Source organism: Molossus molossus, unplaced genomic scaffold (assembly GCF_014108415.1).
Source record: "Molossus molossus isolate mMolMol1 unplaced genomic scaffold, mMolMol1.p scaffold_m16_p_1, whole genome shotgun sequence".
Classification (NCBI taxonomy): Eukaryota; Metazoa; Chordata; class Mammalia; order Chiroptera; family Molossidae; genus Molossus; species Molossus molossus.
This window is the reverse complement of record NW_023425344.1, coordinates 217044865-217069546: the sequence shown is the minus strand read 5'-3', so window position 1 is coordinate 217069546 and position 24682 is coordinate 217044865. Positions and strand designations below refer to the sequence as shown.

The window sequence follows — 24682 nt, the reverse complement described above, 5'->3', positions numbered from 1 at the left end:
TTGATGAGAGAGAACATTGATTGGCTGCCTCTTGCATGCCCCACACTGGGAATCAGGCCCATAACCTGGGCATGTGCCTGACTGGGAATTGAAGTGATGACCTCTTAGTGCATGGGTTGATGCTCAACCACTGAGCCATACCAACTGGGCTAGTTTCTCTTTCTGTGTGTTCATTATTGGTGTATAAAAATGCCAATGACTTCTGGATGCTGATTTTGCATCTTGCTACTTTGCCAAATTCCTTCATGAAATCTAGTAGTTTTTTGATGGAGTCTTTAGGGTTTTCTATGTACAATATCATGTCATCTGTGAATAATGACAGTTTCACTTTTTCCTTTCCAATTTGGATCCTTTTTATTATTTCTTCTTGTTTGATTGCTGTGGCTAAGATTTCCAGTACTATGTTAAATAAGCATTGTGAAAGTAGACATCCCTGTCTTGTTCCTGTTCTTAAGGAAAATGTTTTTAGTGTTTGCCATTGAGCATGATGTTAACTGTATGTTTGTCATAAATGGACTTTATTATGTTGAGATATGATCCTTCTAGTCCCACTTTGCTGAGAGCTTTTATCAGAAATGGATACTGGATTTTGTCAAATGCTTTTTCAGAATCTATTGATATGATCACATGATTTTTATCTTTCATTTTGTTTATATGGTGTATCACATTTATCAATGTATGAATATTGTACAAACCTTGCATCCCTGGGATTAATTCTACTTGGTTGTGGTATATAATTTTTTAAATATATTGCTGGATTCGATTTGCTAAGATTTTGTTTAGGATTTTGTCATCTACGTTTATCAGGAATATTGGCCTGTAATTTTCTTTCTTTGTAGTGTCTCTATCTGATTTTTGGATTAGGATTATGCTGGCCTCATAAAAAGAGCATGGAAGTCTTCCTTCCTCTTGAATTTTTTGGAACAGATGAGGAGAATAAATGATAGTTCTTCTTTGAATGTTTGGTAAAATTTCCCTGTGTAGCCATCCGGAACAAGGCTGTTCTTTGGTGGGATTTTATTGATTACTTCTTCTATTTCCTTAATTGTTATTGGTCTGTTTAGGTTTTCTGACTCTTTCCAGTTGAGCTTTGGAATAGTATATGATGCTAACAATTTGTCTATTTTGCCTAGGTTGTCAAATTTGTTGCCATATAATTGTTCATAGTATTTTCTTACAATCCTTTGTATTTCTGTGGTGTCCATTGTTACTTCACCTTTTTCATTTCTGATTTTTCAAATTTGGGTTCACTCTCTTTGTTTCTTGGTGAGTCTGGCTAAAGGTTGATCGATCTTGTTTACCTTTTCAAAGAACCGGCTCTTGGTTTCATTGATCTTTTGTATTGTTTTTTTTTTTTTAGTCTCTATGTCATTTATTTCTGATTTTTATTATTTCCTTTCTTCTGCTAACTCTGGGTTGTTATTATTTGTTGTTGTTGTTCTCTTTCTAAATTTTTAAGTTGTTGGGTTAGATAGTTTATTAGAACATTTTCTTCTTTCTTGGCGTAGGCCTGTATTGCTATGAATTTCCTTCTCAGGGCTGCTTTTGCTGTGTCCCATAGATTTTGTATTGTTGTATGTTCATTTTCATGAATTTTAAAATTTACTTCTTGATCTCATTGGTAGCCATTTGTTGTTTAATAACATGCTCTTTAGCCTCCATGTGTTTGAATGTTTTTGAGTGTTTAATTGTAATTGATTTCTAGTTTCATGCCATTGTGATCAGAGAAGATGCTTGATATGACCTCAATCTTCTTGAATTTCTGAAGACTTACTTTTTGTCCTAACATGTGGTCTATCTTTGAGAATGCCCCATGTGCACTTGAGAAGAATGTATATTCTACAGCTTTGAGGTGAAATGTTCTATAAATATCAATTAAGTCCAACTGATCTAGTTTGTCATTTAAGGACTCTGTTTCCTTGTTAATTTTTTGTCTAGAAAATCTATACAGTGGTGTCAGTGGGGTATTAAAGTTACCTACTATGATTGTATTGCTATTCTCTCCCTTGAAGTCCTCCAGAAGCTTTTAAATATATTTTTGTGCTCCTATATTTGGTGCATATATGTTTACCAGGGTTATATCTTCTTGTTGGATTGATCCTTTTAACATTTTGTAATGATCTTCTTTGTCTCTTATTATGGCCCTCGTTTTGAAGTCTATCTTATCAGATATCCGTATTGCTACACCAGCTTTTCTCTCATTTCCATTTGCCTAAAAAAATTTTTTCCATTCCTTCACTTTCATCCTGTGTGAGTCTTTTATTGTGAGGTGGGCCTTTTGTAGACAGCATATATATGGATCATGTTTTCTTATCCTATTAGCTACCCTATGTTTTTTTATTGGATCATTTAAGCCATTTACATTTAAGGTTATTATTGATAAATACTTATTAGTTGCCATTTTTATTTTATGCCTGGGTTCCTCTCTCTATTTCTTTTTCTTCTTACAACAGTCCTGTTAGCATTTTTTTTCAGTGCTGGTTTGGTGGTGGTAAATTCTTTTAGTTTTTTTTTGGTCTGTGAAGCTCTTTATTTCAACTTCAATTTTTTTTTTTTTTTAATATTATCCTCTTCTTATTGATTTTAGAGAGAGAGGAAGGGAGAGAGATAGAAACATTAATGAGACAGAACAACGATCAGCTGCCTCTCACATGCCCCCCACTGAGTACTTGGCCCACCACCTGGGCATGCTCCCTGATGGGGAATCAAACAAGCGACCTCCAGGTGCATGGGTCAATGCTCAACCAGTGAGCCACACTGGCTGGGCTTACCTTCAATTTTGATTGAGAGCCTTGCTGGATAGAGTAGTTTGGATTCAGACCCTTGCCTTTCATTACTTTGCATACTTCATGCCACTCTCTTCTGGCCTGCAGTGTTTCTATTGAGAAATTAGCTGACAGTCTAATGGGAACTCTCTTTTAGGTAACTTTCTGCCTCTCTCTTGCTTCTTTGTCTTTAATGACTGCCATTTTAATTATGATGTATCTAATTATGATGTGTCTTTTTGGGTTCATCTTGCTTGGGACTCTCTGTGTTTCCTGGACTTGTGTGACTTTTTCCTTCACCAAATTAGGGAAATTTTCTGTCATTATTTCTTCAAAGAGGTTCTCTATTTCTTTCCCCAATTATTCTTCTTCTGGTACTCCTATTATGCAAATGTCATTATGTTTTGTTTGTCCCAAAGCTCCCTTAAACTCTCCTCCTGCTTTTTTTTTTTTTAATCCTCATCCGAGGACATTTTTCCATTTTTTGTACAGAGTAGGAGGGAGAGAGAGGAAGAGAGAGAGAGGGAAACATCGATGTGAAAGGGACACATCGAGTGGCTGCCACCCGCACAACCAACCAGGGCTGGGGACAAACTGCAACCGAGGTACGTGCCCTTAGTGGGAACTGAACCCGGGTCCCTCCGGACCGCAGGTGGACGCTCCAACCTCTGAGCCAAACAGACAACCTCTGAGTCAACCTCTGAGCTTTTTAATTTTTTTCCCCCATTTGCTGCTTTATTTGGGTGTTTTTTCCTACTTGTCTTCTAACTTGCTGATTTGGTCTTCAGCTTCTTCTAATCTACTATTGAGACCTTCTAAGATATTTTTCATGTCAGCTATGTCATTCTTTATTTCTACTTGATTTTTATTCATAGCTTCTACCTCTTTTTTTTTTTTTTAATGCTGATGTAGTTCCCACTGAGCTCTTTATGATTCTCATTAAGTTGCTTGTAGTTCCCCCTACATTGTTTGAGCAGCCTGAAAGTCATTGCTTTTAATTCTTTATCTGACAAATCGCTTGCTTCCATTTCACGTAGTTTCTTTTCTGGTGATTCCTTCTTTTCTTTTATTTGAATATTGTTTCTTTGTCTCAGCATTTTAACAGTCTGGTAGTTCAGGGCCCAGTGAGGGATGTTGGGATGTATAGGCAGGTTGGTGTGCATCAAATAAGGCTGCTGTGCCTCCCAGACTGTTTTGGTATATGGTGCCTCTTGCCTGCTGTGAGTCCTGGAGGATTGACACCTGGCAGCTGGTATTAGTCTGTCGTGGTAAACACTGCTGGGGTGCATGGGTCCACCTGGTGTTCTTCTGGGGTGCTTGGGTCCAGCTAGTGAGCTGCTTGGGTGTGCTGCTGCCTGGTGGGGCTCAGTTCCTGATCAGTCGATGCTGATGCTGCTGGGGGTGAGTGTCATCTCCTGGTTTGTGCTGCTGCTGCTGCCAGAGGGTGCTCTTAGCTCCCAATCTTCTGCTGCTGTTGAGGGCTGAGGATGCTCAACTCCCGGGACTTTGCTGCTGCTGGGGGAGGGGCTCCACTCCAAATTTGCTGCTGCAGTTGTCAGGGGTGGGTCTTGACAGCCAGAGCCTTGGATGCTGCTTGGGTTGGGGCACTGCTCCTGATCAGCCTCTGCTGATGCTGCTGGGGACGGGTTAGCTGTTGATCTGCACTGCTGCCGCCTGGGGATGGATGTCTGCTCAGGAGCCTCAGCTGCTATTGGGGGTGGGGCTCCATGCCCACTAGTCACTGCTACTGTCGGGAAAGGTGCCGGGCTCCCAAGCTGGTCCTACTGCTGCTGGGAGTGATGCTCAGCTCCGATCAGGCTGCTGTTGTGGGGGATGCTGCAGGCTCCTGGCTGGTTGTTGCTTCCCTGAGCAGGTATCTTGACAGTGCCACTACTGTGCATTGGTCCATGTTGACACAGCAGGGTCCACTGGTCCCACGGTGTAAGGCGCACTAGTGGACTCAGATTGATAGGCCCTGGGTGCTTCCACTGCCTCCTCCCAGAGAAGACCAGGGATCTTCCAAAATGTCGGGGCTTTCCAGCCACACAGGGAGAAGTGCCCTGATAAGCTGCTAACTGCAGTAGTTGGCTGCTCCTTGTCCACAGCACAGGAACCCTCTGCCCCACGTTTCTGCACTGCTTGGTTGCTTGTCCACACTCAACATCCACTCACACTCACATTCACTCAAACTCACACACTCACCCTCACTCCAGTCCTGCCTGCCACCATTTTTCCAATAATGTTTTTTAAAAGTTAATTTTGCCTTAAAAACCTGGTTATGGTAAGTAGTTGATCAAATCCAAGTGTTATTGTTTTCAGTTAAGCTCCAGTTAAAATTCTGTAGCTTGGGTAGGAATTGCCTCAGGACCCTCTCTCTCTTCCTGGCCCTTCCTCTGAACCTGCTCCTCCTTTCGTTGGGCTCCAGATCGCCTGCGAGTCTGTTGCTGAGATGTGTGTGTGTGTGTGTGTGTGTGTGTATGTGTGTGTTTGTGTATGGGGGGCTTGTCACTTTGGTGCCTAGGGCTTGTCTGTGAGATCTGGAAGGCTTCTGGCTAATCAAAAGTGTTCTTTTGAGCTGGCCAGACCAACTCTAAGGCACTATTTATTGTGGGACATGTTTAATAGTATGAAAGTCCCTCAGGAGTGTCCTACTGGGTGTAATAACTTCTTGCACCTCATCCAGGTACCTTTACCTCATTGGGCTTTTGGGGGACTAAAATCACAAATGGCTACCTTCAGTGGCCTGCTGGGCCCATGGTGGCCCTAGCCATGCCCATCTAGGCTACACAGGAAGGAAAGGGTAGGAACAAAGAGGGAAACCCTTGCCCTCCAAAGAGGGTATTTGCTTTTTCCACCAGGCTTTGTTGGCTCCAGAGAGTAGATGTGTGGTTTCTGTTGTTCTACGAACCCTAGATGAGAAGTCAGGACCTGTCTCTGTGTTCTAAGTGCCACCAAACATAGCTCAAGGGAACTATGTCTAATCTCACCTCATCCCCTGTGCTCCGGAGTGGGGGGTGGAGGGGGCAGACCAATGTCTAACACTCGTAGGATTCTGTCTCCTAATATTCCAAACCTCTATCTTTATCTTTTCAGTTCCTTTTACATCTTCTTGATGGCAAAATATGCCAACCCAGTTCTATTGCATTGGTCTCTTGGTGAAGACTGACAATGTTACTTGAGAAAAATGTGCCTCATCTTCCCCAATTGTTGCTGGGGGTGGAGTCCTTGTGATATCCTAAGAAAAGAAATTTTCTGAGACTCACATGGAAGAATGAGTGATTTTTATTTGTGTGGAATTACACCCCTGGGTTTCCAAAGTCCCATTTCCCTTAGTCCAGTCATAGAGGAGTAGCTGGGGTTTCAGCAGGGCTGAAACCACAGCCAGTGTCCAGAGTTTCTGTTCCATGTTATGGCTGGGTCCAGTACCGCACTAGGTTAGCTGCCCTCCATTAGTCCATTGTGTGGGGGGGTCTGCATGGCCGTGGGCCACACGGTGAAATGCCTGGAATCCTAGGGTGAGCCATGAGCCAAGCATGCCAAGAGAAACCAAGAGAGTGAACTTTTGTTCAGGGAATTAAGTATCCCAAAGCTTCCCACACTTGCAGTCACCACGCCCATCTCTGTCCCCAGCTGTGATTGACAGGCGAGTATCATCCCCCATCTCGTTTATCATGGTTAGTCAGTTTCAGACTCTACCACAATAAATGAATTTCCACAAAGTAGGATTCTTTATTTATATACAGTCGTCCCTTGCCACTTCGCACTTCGACTTTCACGGCTCCACTCAATCGCAGTTTTTTCAAATATGGTATAGTGGTGAGGGAAGACCATGTCATCCCAACTTTACTGGGATGGGTCAGTCTTCCCTTTGTCCAGTCCCCTCCCCAGTGTTTTGCAGGGAACATACCTATCATGTCTGGCCTGGTCTTCTCTTGGTTTCTTTCCCATTATTAATAACTAGCTAATATAAAGGTATCAACAGCACTCCCTGTGTAGTTTGGCATTCGGAGTCTTTGTTCTTAGCTTAATAGTAGAACTCCAAGCATCTTTGTTTGATTTTGGTTGCTGGGGAGGGGCCAGCTGGTAGAGAAGCAGAAAGTTGTTTTTTGTTTGTTTGTTTTTTTATTGTTGACAGTATTGCACATATCTCCTATTTTCTCCCTTTTTGCCCTTCTCCACCCAACCCCCGCCCCACCTCATAGTGTTACCTGTGTCCATGGGTTATGCACATGTTTTTTGGTTAATCTCTTCCTGTCCCCTCCATATTACACTCTTAACTTACTAAGCAGCCCCAACTTGGTAAGCACACAATAATTGTAAGCAGTTATTAGCCATTATATTGAAATTTTAACATATAAAGCTTCTGGCCTAAGATGCCTACAAATGTGCAGTCTTCAGGGATCCCAAATCTTTTCTAAACTGTGAGCTTCTCATGGCAGTCCACATGGCCATTGCAGAGACAGTAATGTCCTTGTCTATCACATACCAATAAGGTTGCCCCCTTTAGCAAATAAAAATAGAGGACACTCAGTTAAATTTAAATTTCAGGTAAACAATAAGTACTTTTTACAATATAAACATGTCCCATCCAGATAAATGATGTACACTTTTTTTTCGTAGTATAAATATGTCTTAACTATCACAAGGATATCCTGCATTTCGTCTGACATCCCTATGTGCCAAGCACCCACCCTCCTTGACTGATGGTTTGAAATAGATTCTTTTTTCCCAGATGGGAAGGCTACTCCCACTTGCCACATTGCACCAAGGCTGTGTCTATCAAAAGCTAAGTAACAACCTTTAAAAAATTAAACGAAAATGGTAAGAATTGAGCATGAAGGAGAATGTGGCCAATTATTTACATTAGTCCCCTCATGTCAGTTCATAGCACCAAACTGAGTGCTTTTTCAGTGACAGGGGATGAAACGGGAATAAACTATCTGTGTTTCTATGTTTGGATCTGTCTGGTCCCAAAGAGTCTTAGTACCTTGAAGTCTTAGAACAAGCTCTGTTTACTTTGTAAGTATAAGGAATATATCAACCCTTTGAAAGAACTTCTAATTAAACTGTTGGAGCTTTGATGTCAGACTTGGAGATTAGTATTCCATCTTTTTTAAAGATCCAATATCTTGTGCCTCTGGAATGGGAAAAATATGCTGGTCTCTACAGACAGTTATTACATTTAGAAAATATTCATTTTAAATTTCAAATTATTACCACATGATAAGGTGCTTTTAGTGCATCAATCTCAACTTTTAAAATGTGCTCTCAGAGAACTGCCCTATCCCTGACTTTTGTGTTAACAGTGACCATCACTGGTATTGGTTTCTGTGTAAAATCAGTGGTTGCGCGTTCCTCCTGGAAGCAGCTGAGACTTCAAGAGGGGATGAAAATCGTTTCTAATACAAAATATTTTACAAGAGTTCAAGGGAGAGAACCAACGTATTTTGAGTGTCTATTATATGGGACTCTGTACTTCTCATGTATTTCTAATCTAACCAACAACTTGCTGAGACAGGGTGCTGGAGGTGAGTACTTTTGCTGTTATCATAAATTTGTCCGATTCTGAAGCACCTCATTGCACTTCCTTTTCAATTTTCCTTACAGCTTTCACCTGCAGCTACTTTGTTTTTCAGAAGGCCTCCAAGCAAAACCTAATGCTACTGAATCCACTTCTAACTCTGATAATATAGGTGGTAATTTCTTATATAGTTAACATTTCTTATTTTTCTTGATGGAAGTATAAATTTCCAATACTATTTTCAAAATACATTTTTTATACAAGTATGCTTATTTATCTGTACATACTCGCCTAACATCACATGGACTATGTATTTAATGTTATGTTTAAAATGTAAAGAAAATTGGAATCTGAAGAGGCCAACCCACCACTCAGTGAAAGTATTACACGGACAACATCCTTACTTCTGTTTGAATATTTTAGTGCTGTGAGGTTCATGAGTTTTCAAATTATTCAATTAATAGACAGAAGCTTGAAATTAAGTGTATATATTGAAGTGGTATTTACTTTCTAGAAACTTTTATTTATAGATTCTAGTTCTGTCCTCTGGAGCCATGTGAATAAATTTAATCTTTCCTCATACCCAACCCAGGTGCTTTGTTGGTAAACTAACTTTTCAGTTCTTTTATACCTGGACATCTTACTATTTGACCTGTAAACAGAGGACGGTATTAAAATGGCTTTGAAATATATATATATATATATTTATATATCTCAAAACAGTGACATGTTACAAATACATTTAAGAGATAAATATATATTTCTTTACCCCTATATGTATACACACACATACATATACTAACATATTTAGTATAACATATACTGATATGTTTTCTATTAAATAGGAGAATGAACTAGAAAGCAAATGCCTCTATTCAGTTGTCTTTTCACTACATTCCCCTTAGAACTAAGTAAGCTAAGTAATCCTAGTCCATGGGGCTCTGTTGAGTTTTAAGTACACTCCATGTGTTAAATAGTATTGGAAATTTTTTTCCCTTCAGAAATGATCTTGTCCTATGTTCGAGGGTTTCCTCTGTAAAACCAAGTACATTTGGTATGTTGTCACTCAATTATAAATTGATCTGTTTTTATCGTGTTTCCATGTCTCTTCCACCGCAGATCATTTTCCGTAAAATCAGCGACGTGAAGAAAGAGGAGGAGGAACGCCTCAGGCAGAAGAACGAGGTCACGCTCAGCATCCCAGTGGACCACCCGGTCAGAAAGCTCTTCCAGAAGTTCAAGCAGCAGAAGGAGCTGCGGAATCAGGGGTCAACGCAGAGCGACCCTGAGCGGAACCAGCTGCAGGTAGAGAGCCGCTCCTTGCAGAATGGAGCGTCCATTACCGGCACCAGCGTGGTCACCGTGTCGCAGATCACACCCATTCAGACGTCTCTGGCCTACGTGAAGACCAGTGAGTCCCTCAAGCAGAACAACCGCGATGCCATGGAACTCAAGCCCAGTGGCGGGGCTGACCCCAAATGTCTGAAAGTCAACAGCCCGATAAGAATGAAGAATGGAAATGGGAAAGGGTGGCTGCGACTCAAGAATAGTATGGGAGTCCAAGAGGAGAAGAAGGAAGACTGGAATAATGTCACGAAAGCTGAGTCCATGGGGCTGTTGTCAGAGGACCCCAAGGGCAGCGACTCAGAAAACAGTGTGACCAAAAACCCATTAAGGAAGACAGATTCTTGTGACAGTGGGATTACAAAAAGTGACCTTCGTTTGGATAAGGCCGATGAGGTGCGCAGTCCGCTAGAACACAGCCCCATTCAGGCTGATGCCAAGCACCCCTTTTATCCCATCCCCGAGCAAGCCTTACAGACCACGCTGCAGGAAGTCAAACATGAACTCAAGGAGGACATTCAGCTGCTAAGTTGCAGAATGACTGCCCTGGAGAAGCAGGTGGCAGAAATTTTAAAAATACTCTCAGAAAAAAGCGTACCCCAGACCTCTTCTCCCAAATCCCAAATGCCGCTCCAAGTACCTCCCCAAATACCATGTCAGGATATTTTTAGTGTATCCAGGCCTGAGTCACCTGAAACTGATAAAGATGAAATTCATTTTTAATACACACACACACACACACACACACACTCACTCACACTTATATATATTTGTTAATATCTTAAAAACAGTATATACATCTATATACAGAAGTGTGTATATACATATATATTTTCACTTGCTTTCCATATGATGAACACAATATGGATTTTGATATGTACATATTGCATGTCCAGCTGGATTCTGGCCTGCCAAAGATGATTATTCAAAACATAGATAGCGCTTGTATATTATGCAGTTGACTGCATGCACACTTTACTTTTATTTATAATCTCTATTCTATAATTTTTAAAACGGATGAATTTTGTTCATCACGGCAATGTAATATTGAAGAATCAGGGTCCAACCTGCCAATGTCGCCATGACAAACTTGATCTCAGGCTGAGTAGGTCGCGCTATCATTTCCTCGCTGTTCTGTTGAATTAAAATGATAGATTAATGCCAAGGAAGAGTTCAACCTTATAAACTCTTAGTACCATTTTATGATCTCTTTCCTTAGGATATTTTTCTGTAACCTAGCGTTCGGTTATTTTTCCCAACAGGCAGTGTTTTCTCCATTTAAACGACCGTTTTGTTGCCGAAGTGAGCGAGCAGTGTGGGGTATGGAAAAATGATTGCTATGGGTTTTGTGCATGAATTGCATTTTTGCTCAACTATACCTCTTCTTTTTCAACATTATACTTAGATAGAAATCATGAACTCCAATGTAAGGACCCCCCTCTCCCCTCCATCTTGGAGAGCAGCTGCTATCTTGCCAGCTGATTTTATCAACTCCATAAATACTGAACTATTAATATAGTGTATATTATTATAGAAATACTGCACCACAGGGTAAAAGGGCCTTTTAACGATTCATGTTAGGGATGCTGATTTTCCGAAGGTGATGAATGTTCTAAATGTGTGTTTCTAAACCTGGTTCAAGGGTGAAGTTAAAAGGCTCTTAGCAAAGAAACAAACAAGAAACAGTTAAGTAATTATATCAAAATTTTAACTATAATGATATAAAATAAAAAAGAATGTAAACAGTCAAGTTTTTGTAATATCTATAACTTAGGGAAAATGAAATGCAGGTACGAAATTGCTCACACACGATTCTCACTGTGTGTAGCAATAACACATGAAATGTGGTTAAAAAGACAACTAAGAAGTAGATGTTAAGTTGCTCAACTCAGATAACTGCTTTTCTATAATTTTATTCTGGTTACAATTTTCTAAAGCCTTTTTGCACACAGTTCTACTGCTGGACTTCTGCTGAGTTGATACAATAGCTAGACTACCGAGGCTCAGGCAGATCCACTTATGAAAGGGGGGTACTGGAGGCTGAATTTCAGAGTCTTTTGGGTCACAAACCCTCTTAGAAAGTGCCTATTATCAACTAAAAAAAGTCACAAAGAGTTGTGTATAGCTAGTCTTGTAAATGATATGTATTGGGAATCAAATACATGTTCATTTCTAAGAACACAGAAAAATCTATTTCTTTTGACTAAAGGATATTTTGTAAAGTTGATTCGTGAGACATACTCTCAAATGGATGCATGCATGACATTTAACAGTGGGAGCAGGGCAGTTAATGTTCGCATCAAGTTGAAAACATATACCAGTTGAATTTGTACATTATCAGACCATCTGTACACATAGGTTAACAAGGTACACAAGATGATAGCAAAATCAAAAAAGATATTTTGATCTACTGTACCCATTTTTACAAGCTTTTCTAACCTTCTCCCTGCATCCCTAAACAAAACACTAGAACCAAAAGAAAGACAAGTCATCACCATCAGACTGGAGAAGTACAAAACAAAGTAATTTATAAAGATAGCTGCTATTTTAGAGTTTGTATTAGAACTTTCTCACATGCCCACAAGATGTGCCTCTTTCATTCAGGAGTCTCAGAACAGATGGTATGTGCCATGAGTTTCACTGTCCTCCCTGTGTGCCCACACCTTTCATTGCCCACGATGGAAGTTTCCAGGGCAGTATGCCTCCATGCTATGCTACAATATCTACCTACCATGGTGTAAGGTGTCAGCCTTAAAATTGGGATTTTGTTGCTTTCATGGTGAGGAGGGTACTTTTTTCTTGACCTCTGACATTTTATTAAATTTCAGGGTATTTTTCTATTTAGCTAAGTGAGAGACAAGCTTGGCTAAGCTTTTAAAGGTGGATGAGTGGTTCCAACAATCGGAGTACAGAAATGTTCGGTTTAACTTCAGCCATGTGCTTAAAAAACAACAGTTGCTGTAAAGGTGGAAGTGAATGACTGTGGGGCAGCGGGCAGTGCAATGCCGCGATCCACACCTTGGCGTTAGTGGGGCATCTACTTGCTCTGTTCTGGTACTGACTCAGAATTTCCCCAACCTGACCAGTAATGTTGTTGTTCACATGTATGGGAAAGAAACATGTGGTTTTGAACTACTGCAAGTTGTCACAAAGAGGGGAAAGGTATCAGCTGCTTAATTATGGTACAGTATTCTTTTCCAGCCACCTCTGTTCCAGTTTGCATGATGATGTTTCCAGCAGGAATGCATGTGTTCAGCAAACACTGTACATAGAGTAGCCTTTTAGGTTCCCAGAGTCCACAATTCTTAGCAGTTGGACTTACTCAGATTTGAATGAGGGGTGAGCACTGGCTTTAATATGTGCAATAATGATGCAATCACGTTCTGTGTTGCCTCAACCGGCATAGACTGTCAATTCTCTTTGAGGGGACCAGATGACTGCATGTTTTATTCTTACACTGTATAGATGCTCTTGGTGCATTCAGAATAAAGTTTTATACTTCTGGACAATGTACTAATAGGAGTAAATAAATAGGTATTTCAAATCCAAACATTTCCAAAGCAACTTACACACCTTCAGTATTTCTCTATAAGATCAGATGCTGTACCCTGGACAGGTGGTTTTAACACAATAGTGAAAGTCAAACAGAAATGGAAATGTGAACTGTGCAATATAACGGCAAGTTTTATTCGCCTGTTTTAGGATATTTTTGCACTAAATGTGCTCTAGTAGATAAAGGAGCTTATAATAAAAGGCAAATAGGCACACAAAAGGCAGATGACAATACCAAAGTTGATAGTGTCCCACAATGACATAAGTAGTACTTAACGGTGATTTAGGCGTAGATGTTGAATAGAGACACATACTTCATTATTAAAATGGAAGAAGTTTATTATGGATAGTGGTTTCATCTCACATTAAATATAGAAATACAAATGTCCCAAGTATTTATGTAGATCAGGCAAGAGAATTAGAAAATCTTGGGTTTTAAATTGCTCCTAAGAACACATATATACTCCTGGGGTACCCAGCACTTTGATAGGAATATGAATTATGATCACTAACTAAAGTGTTATTTTGAAATGTAATCTTATTGGAACCCAAAGGCAAATCATGGTTTCCCTTAAATTTAAGGAGGCTGTGAGATCTGGTCCATATGTTGTTCTATTTAAATAACTAAAGTATTTTAGAAAACCCTGTTTTTTAAATTAGTCTTCAGAGCAATGACTGTTTTTGAAGTGTGCACTGGCTGGTACTGGTGAAATTATTTGTCATATTGCTAATAATTCTACTTGTATAATTTTTACCTTTTAAGCTATTTTATCTATTTCTTTTCCAAAATTTTATGTAGGTAATGAGAAAATTTGTCTAGAATGTACATATATACATGGACAACTTTATGAATATTTTGTAATGATGTGAATGTTGTATTTTAATATTTTGTTATGTATAAGAGTATTTCTTCTGTGGTCTTGATGGAAAGGGATAGAAGAAAGATCAGTCTTTTGGAAAACACCGTAGAATGACTATCTGAGCTCCGTCTCGGATTCTAAATCTAGCTTTGCCATAAATGCAGTGTAACTTTGGGCAACATACCATTTTGTCTTGTTTTGGTATGTCTGGGGCTTCAGTTTCTCCTCTAATAAATAACAAAATGAAGAGCTGCTCCTTTCTTATATCAAGGTAATGTTAAGTGATGAAAATCATCTTCTTCTCAAATGAAAATCACATTAGGACACATTATCATTTTGCCTTTCTTTCATAGGAGATTAGCCAACATGTGCTTTCCAGATACTCTAGATTTTAGAGGGGACTTCTTTGGTCAGAGGTTGGTTGGGAAAGGCATGGGGGCTAAATAATCATTAGTCAGTGGCATGTGAGCAAAAGACTTGAAAATTACCTGGGAATTTATAACCACAAATCAAATAAACATGCTAAGAATTAAGCCCTTTTGAGGGAAGAGATGGGAAGATATATATAAGTATAATTTATTTTTTTCTTACTCTACATGGTCATAGTGCTCAAAAGAAAATTTCAATTTTGTGAGAAAAGTAAACAAATTTGTGAGTATTGAAAGTATAGGGCAGTTCATCTTTCAACTTTTTGTATAAAAATAATCATGACTTGGTCAAGATATGTGGTTCCACAATGGCTGGTGTTCTTATAACCGAATTCTTAATATTTAAAGAATCTTTTCCAATGACCAATCACTTTTTCAATGTGTACCTTCAACTGAAAAAAAAAAGTTAAGAAAAAGGTTTAAAAACAAGACAAAACAAAACGTTTGAATTACATTTATAAACCACTCAAGTTATTGTGTCCTAAGTGAGATGTTTGAATTTTAAAATTTAGAATATGTGATTAATAATATTGGGAGCTCCAGGAAGCCACTTTTAGCATGTAAACATTTTATTTTTTAAAATGAGATTTATTTTGTTAACATTTGCTCATTCTGCAGACATCCTTGTGTCCTCAGGGATACACTCAAACCTGCAGTCACTTCATTTACTGTGACCCTTTGGGTAAAGAACACATAGAAACAAAGGAGAAAATTTTATGCACCAGAAGAGAAAGTTAGATCTCTTTTGGGATTTTGTAATCTTTCCATCAAGCCAGAATTTAAATACTGTTATACAGATTAGGATTTAGATATTATTTTGAAAGCAAACACCATTTCTCAAGTTAAAGAACAGTTAGTTATAAATGCCTGATACATTCAAGAAGTATTAAAGGAGGGTTAAGGGACTGGTCATTGTTGACCATGACTTTTTACTATCTATTGTGATCCTTTTGATTCATTTGCTAAATGGTCAGTAACCTTTATATTTGTATCCACTGTGATAGGCCCATGGCATTCCAACTCACAGTTGCATTGCATATGTATTCTACACATATGTAAATAAATATTTTCAATCAACTTGCTCTCAGTGTAAACTTTGTACTTGCAGCTTACATGTTGTTAGCAGCTTAGATAATAAAAACTCTTACAACTATGGCATGACATTTAATGTTTTTTAGAGGGTTGATACAGATCAATTTGATGTTATAGAAAATATTCATCTTGGTCCAGGAAAACAAACCAAGGGGAGATGCGTGGGGGCATCAGAACAAAAACAGCCAGATTTTAAATAGGTTCTGGGGCCAGGCTAATATGAGCACCCAAGAGTCCAAATCAAGATTTGCATCTCCAATTTGGAACAGATATACAAAGAGGATGATAACAGAGGTGGCAATTTAGACCCATGGAAAAGTAAGCACAGTCATTGGTAATTCTTATTTTTGCAATCAAATCAACTCTGGTAAGTTTATATAGACTTTTTTTTTTAATTGTTTTACCTTAGTTTTACTGGTGTACCCTGCTTTAGATTACTTTTATTGACTGCTCTGTGTAAGTATGGGCAGACTTCTCAATGAAAAGTGTTGGCTAAGCCTGCATCTGCCATTAGGCATAAAAAATGAAGTATGAATGGGGCAACAACAAGGGCATTTGAACAGAACGAAATGACAACATCCACATTTCTGTCGTTATAACTTATTTTCTGGCATATCACCAGACAAAACAGAAGGAAAATTCAGATGCATTCCTGTGTCAGAGTCTTTAAACATTAAATCATGTGAATTACTAAATGCAATCATGGAACATGAACATACCTATGTTGCATACATTCCTTAGTATCAGTTTTTCTCATTCTTCAGTAAAAGAGAGCTTAAGTGAGATGTTTCTAGTACCCATAAATAAATGAATTCTGAAAAATGTAGTTTTAACAATGTGGCTACAGAATCATCCTCATTAAGAAACATATTCAGGTTTTCATACCTCTTTCCTGTGAGATTTATTTTGTCAATGAAATGTATTTCTCAAAATTTATCTATTTTCACAAAACCATCACCTACAAGCTTAATACTTGTTAATATTTGTATTCTTCTTCTTTTTTTTTTTTTTTTTTTTTTGGCATTTGCCATTTACCTCCTCCCCACCCCACCTCTAGAAAGGAGTCTATTAACTTTTCACAAATTTATAGGTGTTTTATCTTCTGGATTTTACCCACCTTTTCTCATTTAGAATATTTCTAGAACTAGAGATTTAGATGCTAAAAATAATGACTTTGTTAACAATTCTGTTCCTGAAAAATGTGAGTTATTTAGTATGTTTAACATTTAAAAATCAATAGGCTTTTTTTATATTAGGATACAATGCTTACTCTGAATTTCAGTGGTTTTATTTGACAAAATTTAAAAGTAAAACATTTTCTTTGACTCTAGGTTATTTTCTACATTGGGAATAATAAAGATAAACATTTATAAAATATCAATTTAATCTTCATTTTATTTTTAGGATCAAGAAATTTAATTTTTAATTCTCATAATTTTGAAAATATGTGGTAATGTTTCCAAATGTTATAGTAAAAATCTGTTAGGAGCCATAAAAGTATGTGAAATGAGAAGTGCCAAAAAATTCTTCATGAAGGAAATAACTAACAGAATTATGATGCCTAATTATATCAAACTTCAGTTTGTTAAACAGTGCCCATGTTAATTATTATTAATAAATTTCATCTTCAGAGCATTGTATGTCAAAGAATTGGTTCTCAGCCATTTAGTGAGGGCAGGTAATATTGCTTACCCAAGTCCAAAGGCCACTAAAACAGTTTGGAGTTCTGTTTTCATTGTTCTTCCTTGGAAAACACTCGAGGGTATACACAAACACGTAAGCAATCAAATCATCTTCAATGCAGAGCAAGGCAGCTAACTTGTTCATTCTTTGGAGAGTATTTAAATTAATAAAATAGCATGATAGAGTTTGGGAATGTTTCATTGAGAAAATAGTTAAACATCTATGTTGACATACTTGTTTAGATCGTACTAGAATTTGTAGTTGGTCCTACATTCTAATTACAATTCTGAGTCCTGTCATGTAGGGAAGGTGGATAAGAGCTAGAATTTTTTAATGCCTAGTATATGCCAGATGTTTTAAGAAGTATTGATCTGTATTCTGACTTGAGATTTTCAACCTCTTGATTTTTATAGTGACACCAATGAGTTTGCATGCTTTATGAGAGTCAGGACCATTGAGGATTTGGACAGGGAACCAGGAAGATAATGAAGTCTGAGTGGAATCTATCTGCTGTTTTACCTTCAGGCTTTGAAGTTAAGTTAATTAAGCTTATATTTATTGAGTGCTCACTGTCTATTTACACTATGCTAAACACTTTATTTAGATTTTCAAATTTAATTATTGCAACAGCCCTGTGAAAGAACAAGTCACGGAACTTGCCAGGATAGCACAGTTATTGAGTAGTTGAAATTCAAACACAGTCAGGCAAACCCTGGGGAGAAAACTTCACCTGACAGAGGATTGGCACTGCAAGGCTGTCTCCTCCAAATGCAGTTTCCATGGCTTTCAAGACATATACTTTTTAAGGTGCTGAATTTAAAATAATTTTAAAAAATTTTACTGTATAATGTAAATGTAAATGTTTGCTTTTTTCATCATGGGTTAGAGTAAATGACAGGTTGAAATTATAACTGTTACAAACACAAGGTACCCCATCCAATAGTGGGATTTTCCATCACTTCTCCCAACGATTGAAAGGCATTAGTGGAGGTCAATTGCCAAATGTGGTTATTAGTAAGAGGCAAGTTGTAGTCACTGGTATTAGCATTTCATTTTCCAATTAAATTTGAACCTTAAAAAGTAATGCATAGTAGTCAAGGGAAGCAAGATATGTTCAAGATTCCACCCCCCTATAATTTTTTTTCACTTTTAATATTGGGATCTAGACTCCAGAAAGGTTTTATTTTTAAATTTTATTTTTTGACCCACTGAGTTTTAAGTAGATTAACACAGTCTTGGCCAAACCACTATTAAATGCATTATCGAAATGAACTATTTCTATTTTGAATGGCAATCTGTGTTATTTCCAAATTTAATGGACTTGTGAATATTTACTTCAGAGAGTTTAAATAATTTTCTCTAATAAAAAATGGTAATTTTCTGAAAGTGATTTATTTGTTCTACCCTTTTGAGAATTTTTTAAGCTAATGTCTATAGATAAAAAGAAAAATAAGGTATCACAATATTACATTCTGGAATCCACAGCCCAAACCATCTTGTCTTCACTTTGATAACAGAGCCAGAGGTAACCACGGAAAAGCCCATTCTACTTCTCTCTTAACAACGGTGACGACTTCAGTGACACCGTCCACAGTTTTCTAGGGTTAGCTCACTTTAATCTCTGGCTTTTATCTTATTATTTAAATGAAGTAATGACTTGTATTATATCTAATGGCACTTGGTCAAAGAACAATTGACCAAAATGTGCAAGTTTTGGCCTGGGTTCTGAGAAAAAGGAAAGAAAGGGGTAGGGATAGCAGTTGCTTTCTCTTTTTTCCCCCCAATTATAGTTTACTTTTAATATTATTTAGTATTGGCTTCAGGTGTACAGCATAGTGATTGAACAATCATATAGTTCACAAAGTTTTCTCCCTCGATACTTCCAGCACCCATCTGGCACCATACAAGTTAGAGCAGTATTGTTGACTATGTCGCCTGTGTACTTTACAGCCCCACGACTATTGTAATGTGGTTTTTTGTGTGTGATAATTTCTAATGGTTTTTATTTATTTATTTGGAAATAACATATTATTATAACTCTTGTTAAGATTTTAATGCAACATTAGGAAGCATTTTGAAAGCTTGTCAGCTTGTCAAATGTTGGAGCTTATATACAAGTTTAGAACCAAGTTTAGAACATCTAGTGTTGACCTAGAAGCCCAGGCCCATAAGCACTTGGCTGGCTGGACTATATCTTCAAGGAGTAAAGGCAAAAGGATTTGACCAGCCTCTCCTTCATGCAGAATCACTGACTATGGAATGAAAAATCCACACGAGGCTAAACTACTCACATTGATACCTGAATAAACCAGTTTGAGTATTCATAGTAATTAATTTAATTAATTTATTGTCAAATATTTTATCCTCTTTCTCTGTAAATCATCTTTGATAAAATGAAGTTTAAACTCTTCTATCCATGGTCTGACTCTCTATTGAGTTACGGAAGTTGAACTTTGTGATTAAAGCAACATAAAGCTTATTGTTGATCACGGTGCTGTTGGTCTCATGGATCTCATTTGTTCCTTGACTTTTTCCAACCAAAATATGATGGGAAAGATTCCTGATGAGGCCGAGATTGAGCAGACAAGAAGAACAGCTAGCAAAGTATGCAAAATCACAATAAAGATTCATTTTGAATTCCATGTCAAAGAAGGTTTGATAGACTTGAGACTTTAATATTGGTACATCATGTCACACCCATGAATTGTTAGTTTATACAAAAGCCAGATGTACTTTCATTTAAAATCAAGATTAAGATTATTTAACATATTCCATAGTTAGAAAATAATGGTAAGGATTGTCTTTTTAATCTCCGTGTGAATGTTTTCATGTTGCGATTCTGGGGATTCTTCTTCAGAGGGGTGTTAAGTGACATGTTTGTGTGCCTCTCGTTTGGTTGGCAGTACTGGCATCTTCCACTGAGCAGTCATCTTCCACCATAGAACCCATTCACCCTTAAAGCAAGAACACACGTCATCCTGGGAACAATGTGATTGTTACCACATTGAATCTGGAAAACAATTTAGAACCATTTCTACACTGAAACATCCATTGTAGTTGACTAAAAAAAAAATGACTCCTAAAAGTGCTTGATACTCAGACAGCAAAGCTTAAATGTGTGTATTTATATATATCGAAAACTATACATTTCTTTTTATTCTACATTCTAGTGACTTTGGTTACACTCATTAACATCATTTGGTATAGCATAACAAAATTCCTCACTATAACACTAATGTTAGTATGGGAATTACTTTTTTGCAAATTCATAAATGTTTTTCAGCACTGCAACCATATTGGTGGGAGTTTGGGATATTAAAGATACCTATCTGTGATGGTTAATTTATGTCAGACACTTAATTCACGTATTGGCTAAGGAAGCAATGCAAATCTTCATCTGCTGTTTTTAAATACTATTCTGCTAAGCAGTACTTGTTTGCTCTTTTCAAAATCTAACTCACCCTTAGCAGGACATTTTTTTCTACTTAAACGATGTATTGCAATGTGTAACATAGACATTTTGTATGTATGTACTATTGACCAATTACCCCATCGCTGACAGAATGTATGGAAATATTTGACTTTGGAACTTATTTGTGATAAATCTGGAATATTTGTGATAAAAATTTGATTGCTTCTGGGAAGTTTGTGGTGATTATCACTTTATTTTAAAATTGTTCTCCAGAAATAGTAATTTTAAAAAGTGAATTGGCAGATGGAACTTTTTAATTCAAAAAGAATTCTGAGGTTTAGCACAATGAACTGTATTTCATCAGGGAGAATTAACTTTCCCCCTCCCCACATTTTATTTAAACGTGAATTTTTTTATGACACAGAATAAAATGTGCATAATATGGAATTTGTTTGAACTGAGTCTTTGTTGAAAGTGATTATTTTGAATGTGGTTTATTAAATGAAAAAGTTCCCAACTACAAAAACATAAACCAGTGTGTTCAGAGAAGTCAGTATTTTGCTCTATTAGCTCTGATAATGTTATTTTAAACTTCTATAATACTCTATCTTTGATAAATTACACTGTGACATTACAAGTAATAAATTTAAGAAGTACCATATTGGAGATTAAAATTTTATTTATTATTATTTTTATTTAATTAATTTATTTTTGTTACAGATGTTTTTCCTTTTCCCCCCACTGATTCCCCCCTCCACCTCCCTCACTGCCCTGTCCCCAGCTTTGTTGTCCATGTCCACTGTTCATGCATACATGCATATAAGTTCTGTGGTTTATCTCTCCCCCACCACCCCCTATTCTGAGGATTGTCAGTCTGTACCCCACTTCCACGTCTCAGGGACTACCCCATTCCTCAGACTGTTATGTTCATTATATTCCACAAATAAGTGAGATCATATGATACTTGTCTTTCTCTGTTTGGCTTGTTTCACTTAGGATGACACTTTCCAGGTCCCTCCATGTCGTCTCAAGGGATAAGAGATCTTTCTTTCTTACCGCTGCATAGTACTCCATTGTGTATATGTACCACTGCTTTTTTATCCATTTGTCTACTGATGGACACTTGGGCTGTTTCCAGATCTTAGCTATTGTAAATAGTGTTGCTAAAAACATAGGGGTACATATATTCTTTCTGATTGGTGTTTCAGGCTTCTTAGGGTATATTCCTAGAAGTGGGATCACTGGGTCAAATGGAAGTTCAAATTTTAATGTTTTGAGGTAATAGTGGCTGCACCAGTCTGCATTCCCACCAGCAGTGTACTCGAGTCCCCTTTTCTCCACACCCTTGTCAACACTTGTTGTTTGATGATTTGTTGATGGCGACCAATCTGACAGGTGTGAGGTGATACCTCATTGTTGTTTTCATTTGCATCTCTCAGATGATTAGTGCTATTGAGCATTTCTTCATATGTCTCTAAGCCATTTGTATGTCCTGTTTGGAGAGGTGTCTATTTAGGCCCTCTGCCCATTTTTAAATTGGGTTCTTTGTCTTCCTTTTGTTGAGTTGTATGAGCACTCTATATATATTGGAAATCAACCATTTATCTGATATATCATGGGCAATTATGCTCTCACATACAGTGGGTTGCCTTTCCAGTTTGATGTTTGTATCTTTTGCTGTGCATAAGCTTTTGAGTTTGATGTAGTCCCATGTGTTCATTTTCTCCTTTGTTTCTATTGACTTAGGTGATGTATCAGTGAAAATTCTGCTGCGTATGATGTCTGAAATTTTGTAGCCTACAGTTTCTTCTAGGATTTTTATGGATTCAAGAGTCACATTTAAGTCTTTTATCCATTTTGCGTTTATTCTTCTGTAGCGTGTAAGTTGATGGTCTAGTTTCATTTTTTTGCATGTAGCTGTCCAATTTTCCCAACACCATTTATTAAAGAGGCTGTCTTTACTCCACTGTGTGCTCTTGCCACCTTTGTCAAATATTAATTGATCATATTGCCTTGGGTCTATTTCTGGGTTCTCTGTTCTGTTCCACTGGTCTATATGCCTGTTCTTGTGCCAGTACCAGGCTGTTTTGATTACAGTGGCTTTGTAGTATAACCTGAAATCTGGTCATGTGATCCCTCTGACTTTGTTCTTCTTTTTCAAGATTGCTGTGGCTATTTGAGGTCTTTTTTGGTTCCATATGAACTTTTGAAGTATTTGTTCTTGTTCTGTGAAGTATGCTGTTGGTATTTTGATGGGGATTGCATTGAAAATATAGATTGCTTTTGGTAGTATGGACATTTTAATGATGTTAATTCTTCCAATCCATGAACTTTTTTATGTCTTCCTCTATTTCTTTTTACAATGACATGTAGTTTTCTGTGAATAGGTCCTTTATTTTTTTTTTGTTAAGTTTATTCCTAGGTATCTTAACTTTTTGCCGCAATAGTAAATGGGATTGGTTTCTTAGTTTCTCTATCTGTGAGTTCATCATTGGTGTATGAGAATGCCATCAATTTCTTGACCTTAATTTTGTACCCTACTACTTTGCCAAAATTCATTTATTAAGGATAGTAAATTTTTGATGGAGTCTTTGGGGTTTTCTACATATAGTATCATGTCATCTGAGAATAATGACAGTTTCACTTCCTCCTTTCCAATTTGGATCCCTTTTATTTTTTCTTCCTGTCTGATTGCTGTGGCTAAGACTTCCAGTACTATGTTAAGTAAGAGTGGTGAAAGTAGGAATCCTTGTCTTGTTCCTGTTCTTAAGGAAATTGCTTTTAGTTTCTGCCCATTGAGAATGATGTTGGCTGTAGGTCTTTCATATATGGCCTTTATTATGTCGAGATATGATCCCTCTATACCCACATTGCTAAGCTTTTATATAAAAAATGGATGCTGCTTTTTGTCTAAGGCTTTTTCAGCATCTATTGATATGATCATGTGCTTTTTATTCTTCATTTTATTTATGCGGTGTATCACATTTATTGATTTGCAAATATTGTACCAGCCTTGCATCCCTGGGGTGAATCCCACTTGGTCATGGTGAATAATTTTTTTGATGTATTGCTGGATCTGATTTGCTAGTATTTTATTCAGGATTTTGGTCTCTATGTTCATCAGGGATATTGGCCTGTAGTTTTCTTTCTTTGTAATGTCTTTTTCTGGTTTTGGAATTAGAATTATGCTGGCTTCATAAAATGAGTTTGGAATTCTTCCTTCTTCTTGACTTTTTTGAAATAGTTTGAGAAGAATGAGTGCTAGTTCTTCTTTGAATGTTCAGTAAAACTCCCTGTGAAGCCATCTGGGCCTGGGCTTTTGTTTGCTGGGAGAGTCTTGATTACATCTTCAATTTCCTTAGTTGTTATTGGTCTGTTAATGTTTTCTATCTCTTCCTGGTCCAGTTTGGGAGACTATGTGTTTCTAGCAATTTGTCCATTTTGCTTAGATTGTCGAATTTGTTGCCATATAATTGTTCATAGTAGTTGTTTACAATCTTTTGTATTTCTGTGGTGTCAGTTGTTACTTCTCCTCTTTCATTTCTGATTTTGTGTATTTGGGTTCTCCCTTTTTATTTCTTGGTGAGTCTATCTAAGGGTCCATCAATCTTGTTTATCTTTTCAAAAAACCATCTCTTTGTTTCATTGATCTTTTGAATTGTGTTTTTTGGACTCTATGTCATTTATTTCTGCTCTGTTCTTTACTATTTCCTTCCTTCTAGTTACTGTGGGGTTTTCTTTTTGTTTGCTTTCTAGTTCTTTAAGTTGTGGGGTTAGATAGTCTATTAGAGATTTTTCTTGTTTCTTGAGGTAGGCCTGTAGTGCTATGAACTTCCCTCTCAGAACTGCTTTTGCTGCATCCCATAGATTTTGTGTTGTTGTGTGTGTATTGTCATTGGTTTCCAGGAAGTTTTAAATTTCTTCCTTGATCTCCTCGGTAACCCATTTGTTGTTTAATAACATACTATTTAGCTTCCATGTGTTCAAATGTCTTTGCATGTTCTTGTTGCAATTGATTTCTAGTT

General features: G+C 37.4%; 1 protein-coding gene across 3 annotated transcripts in view; it reads left to right on the top strand.

Moving 5' to 3' along the window:
- Positions 1–10361, top strand: part of KCNH5 (potassium voltage-gated channel subfamily H member 5) — a 290510-nt gene extending 280149 nt beyond the window's left edge. Inside the window, exons 11-12 of one of the 3 annotated variants that reach the window (XM_036271993.1) lie at positions 9406–9687; positions 9742–10361. In XM_036271993.1, the coding sequence (XP_036127886.1) occupies positions 9406–9687; positions 9742–10353 (894 nt within the window). In that variant the 3' untranslated portion in view covers positions 10354–10361. Of the gene's footprint in view, positions 1–9405 lie in introns of all 3 variants that reach the window. The other 2 variants (XM_036271986.1, XM_036271995.1) reach the window with 2 other exon arrangements.
- The last annotated feature ends 14321 nt before the right edge of the window (positions 10362–24682 follow it).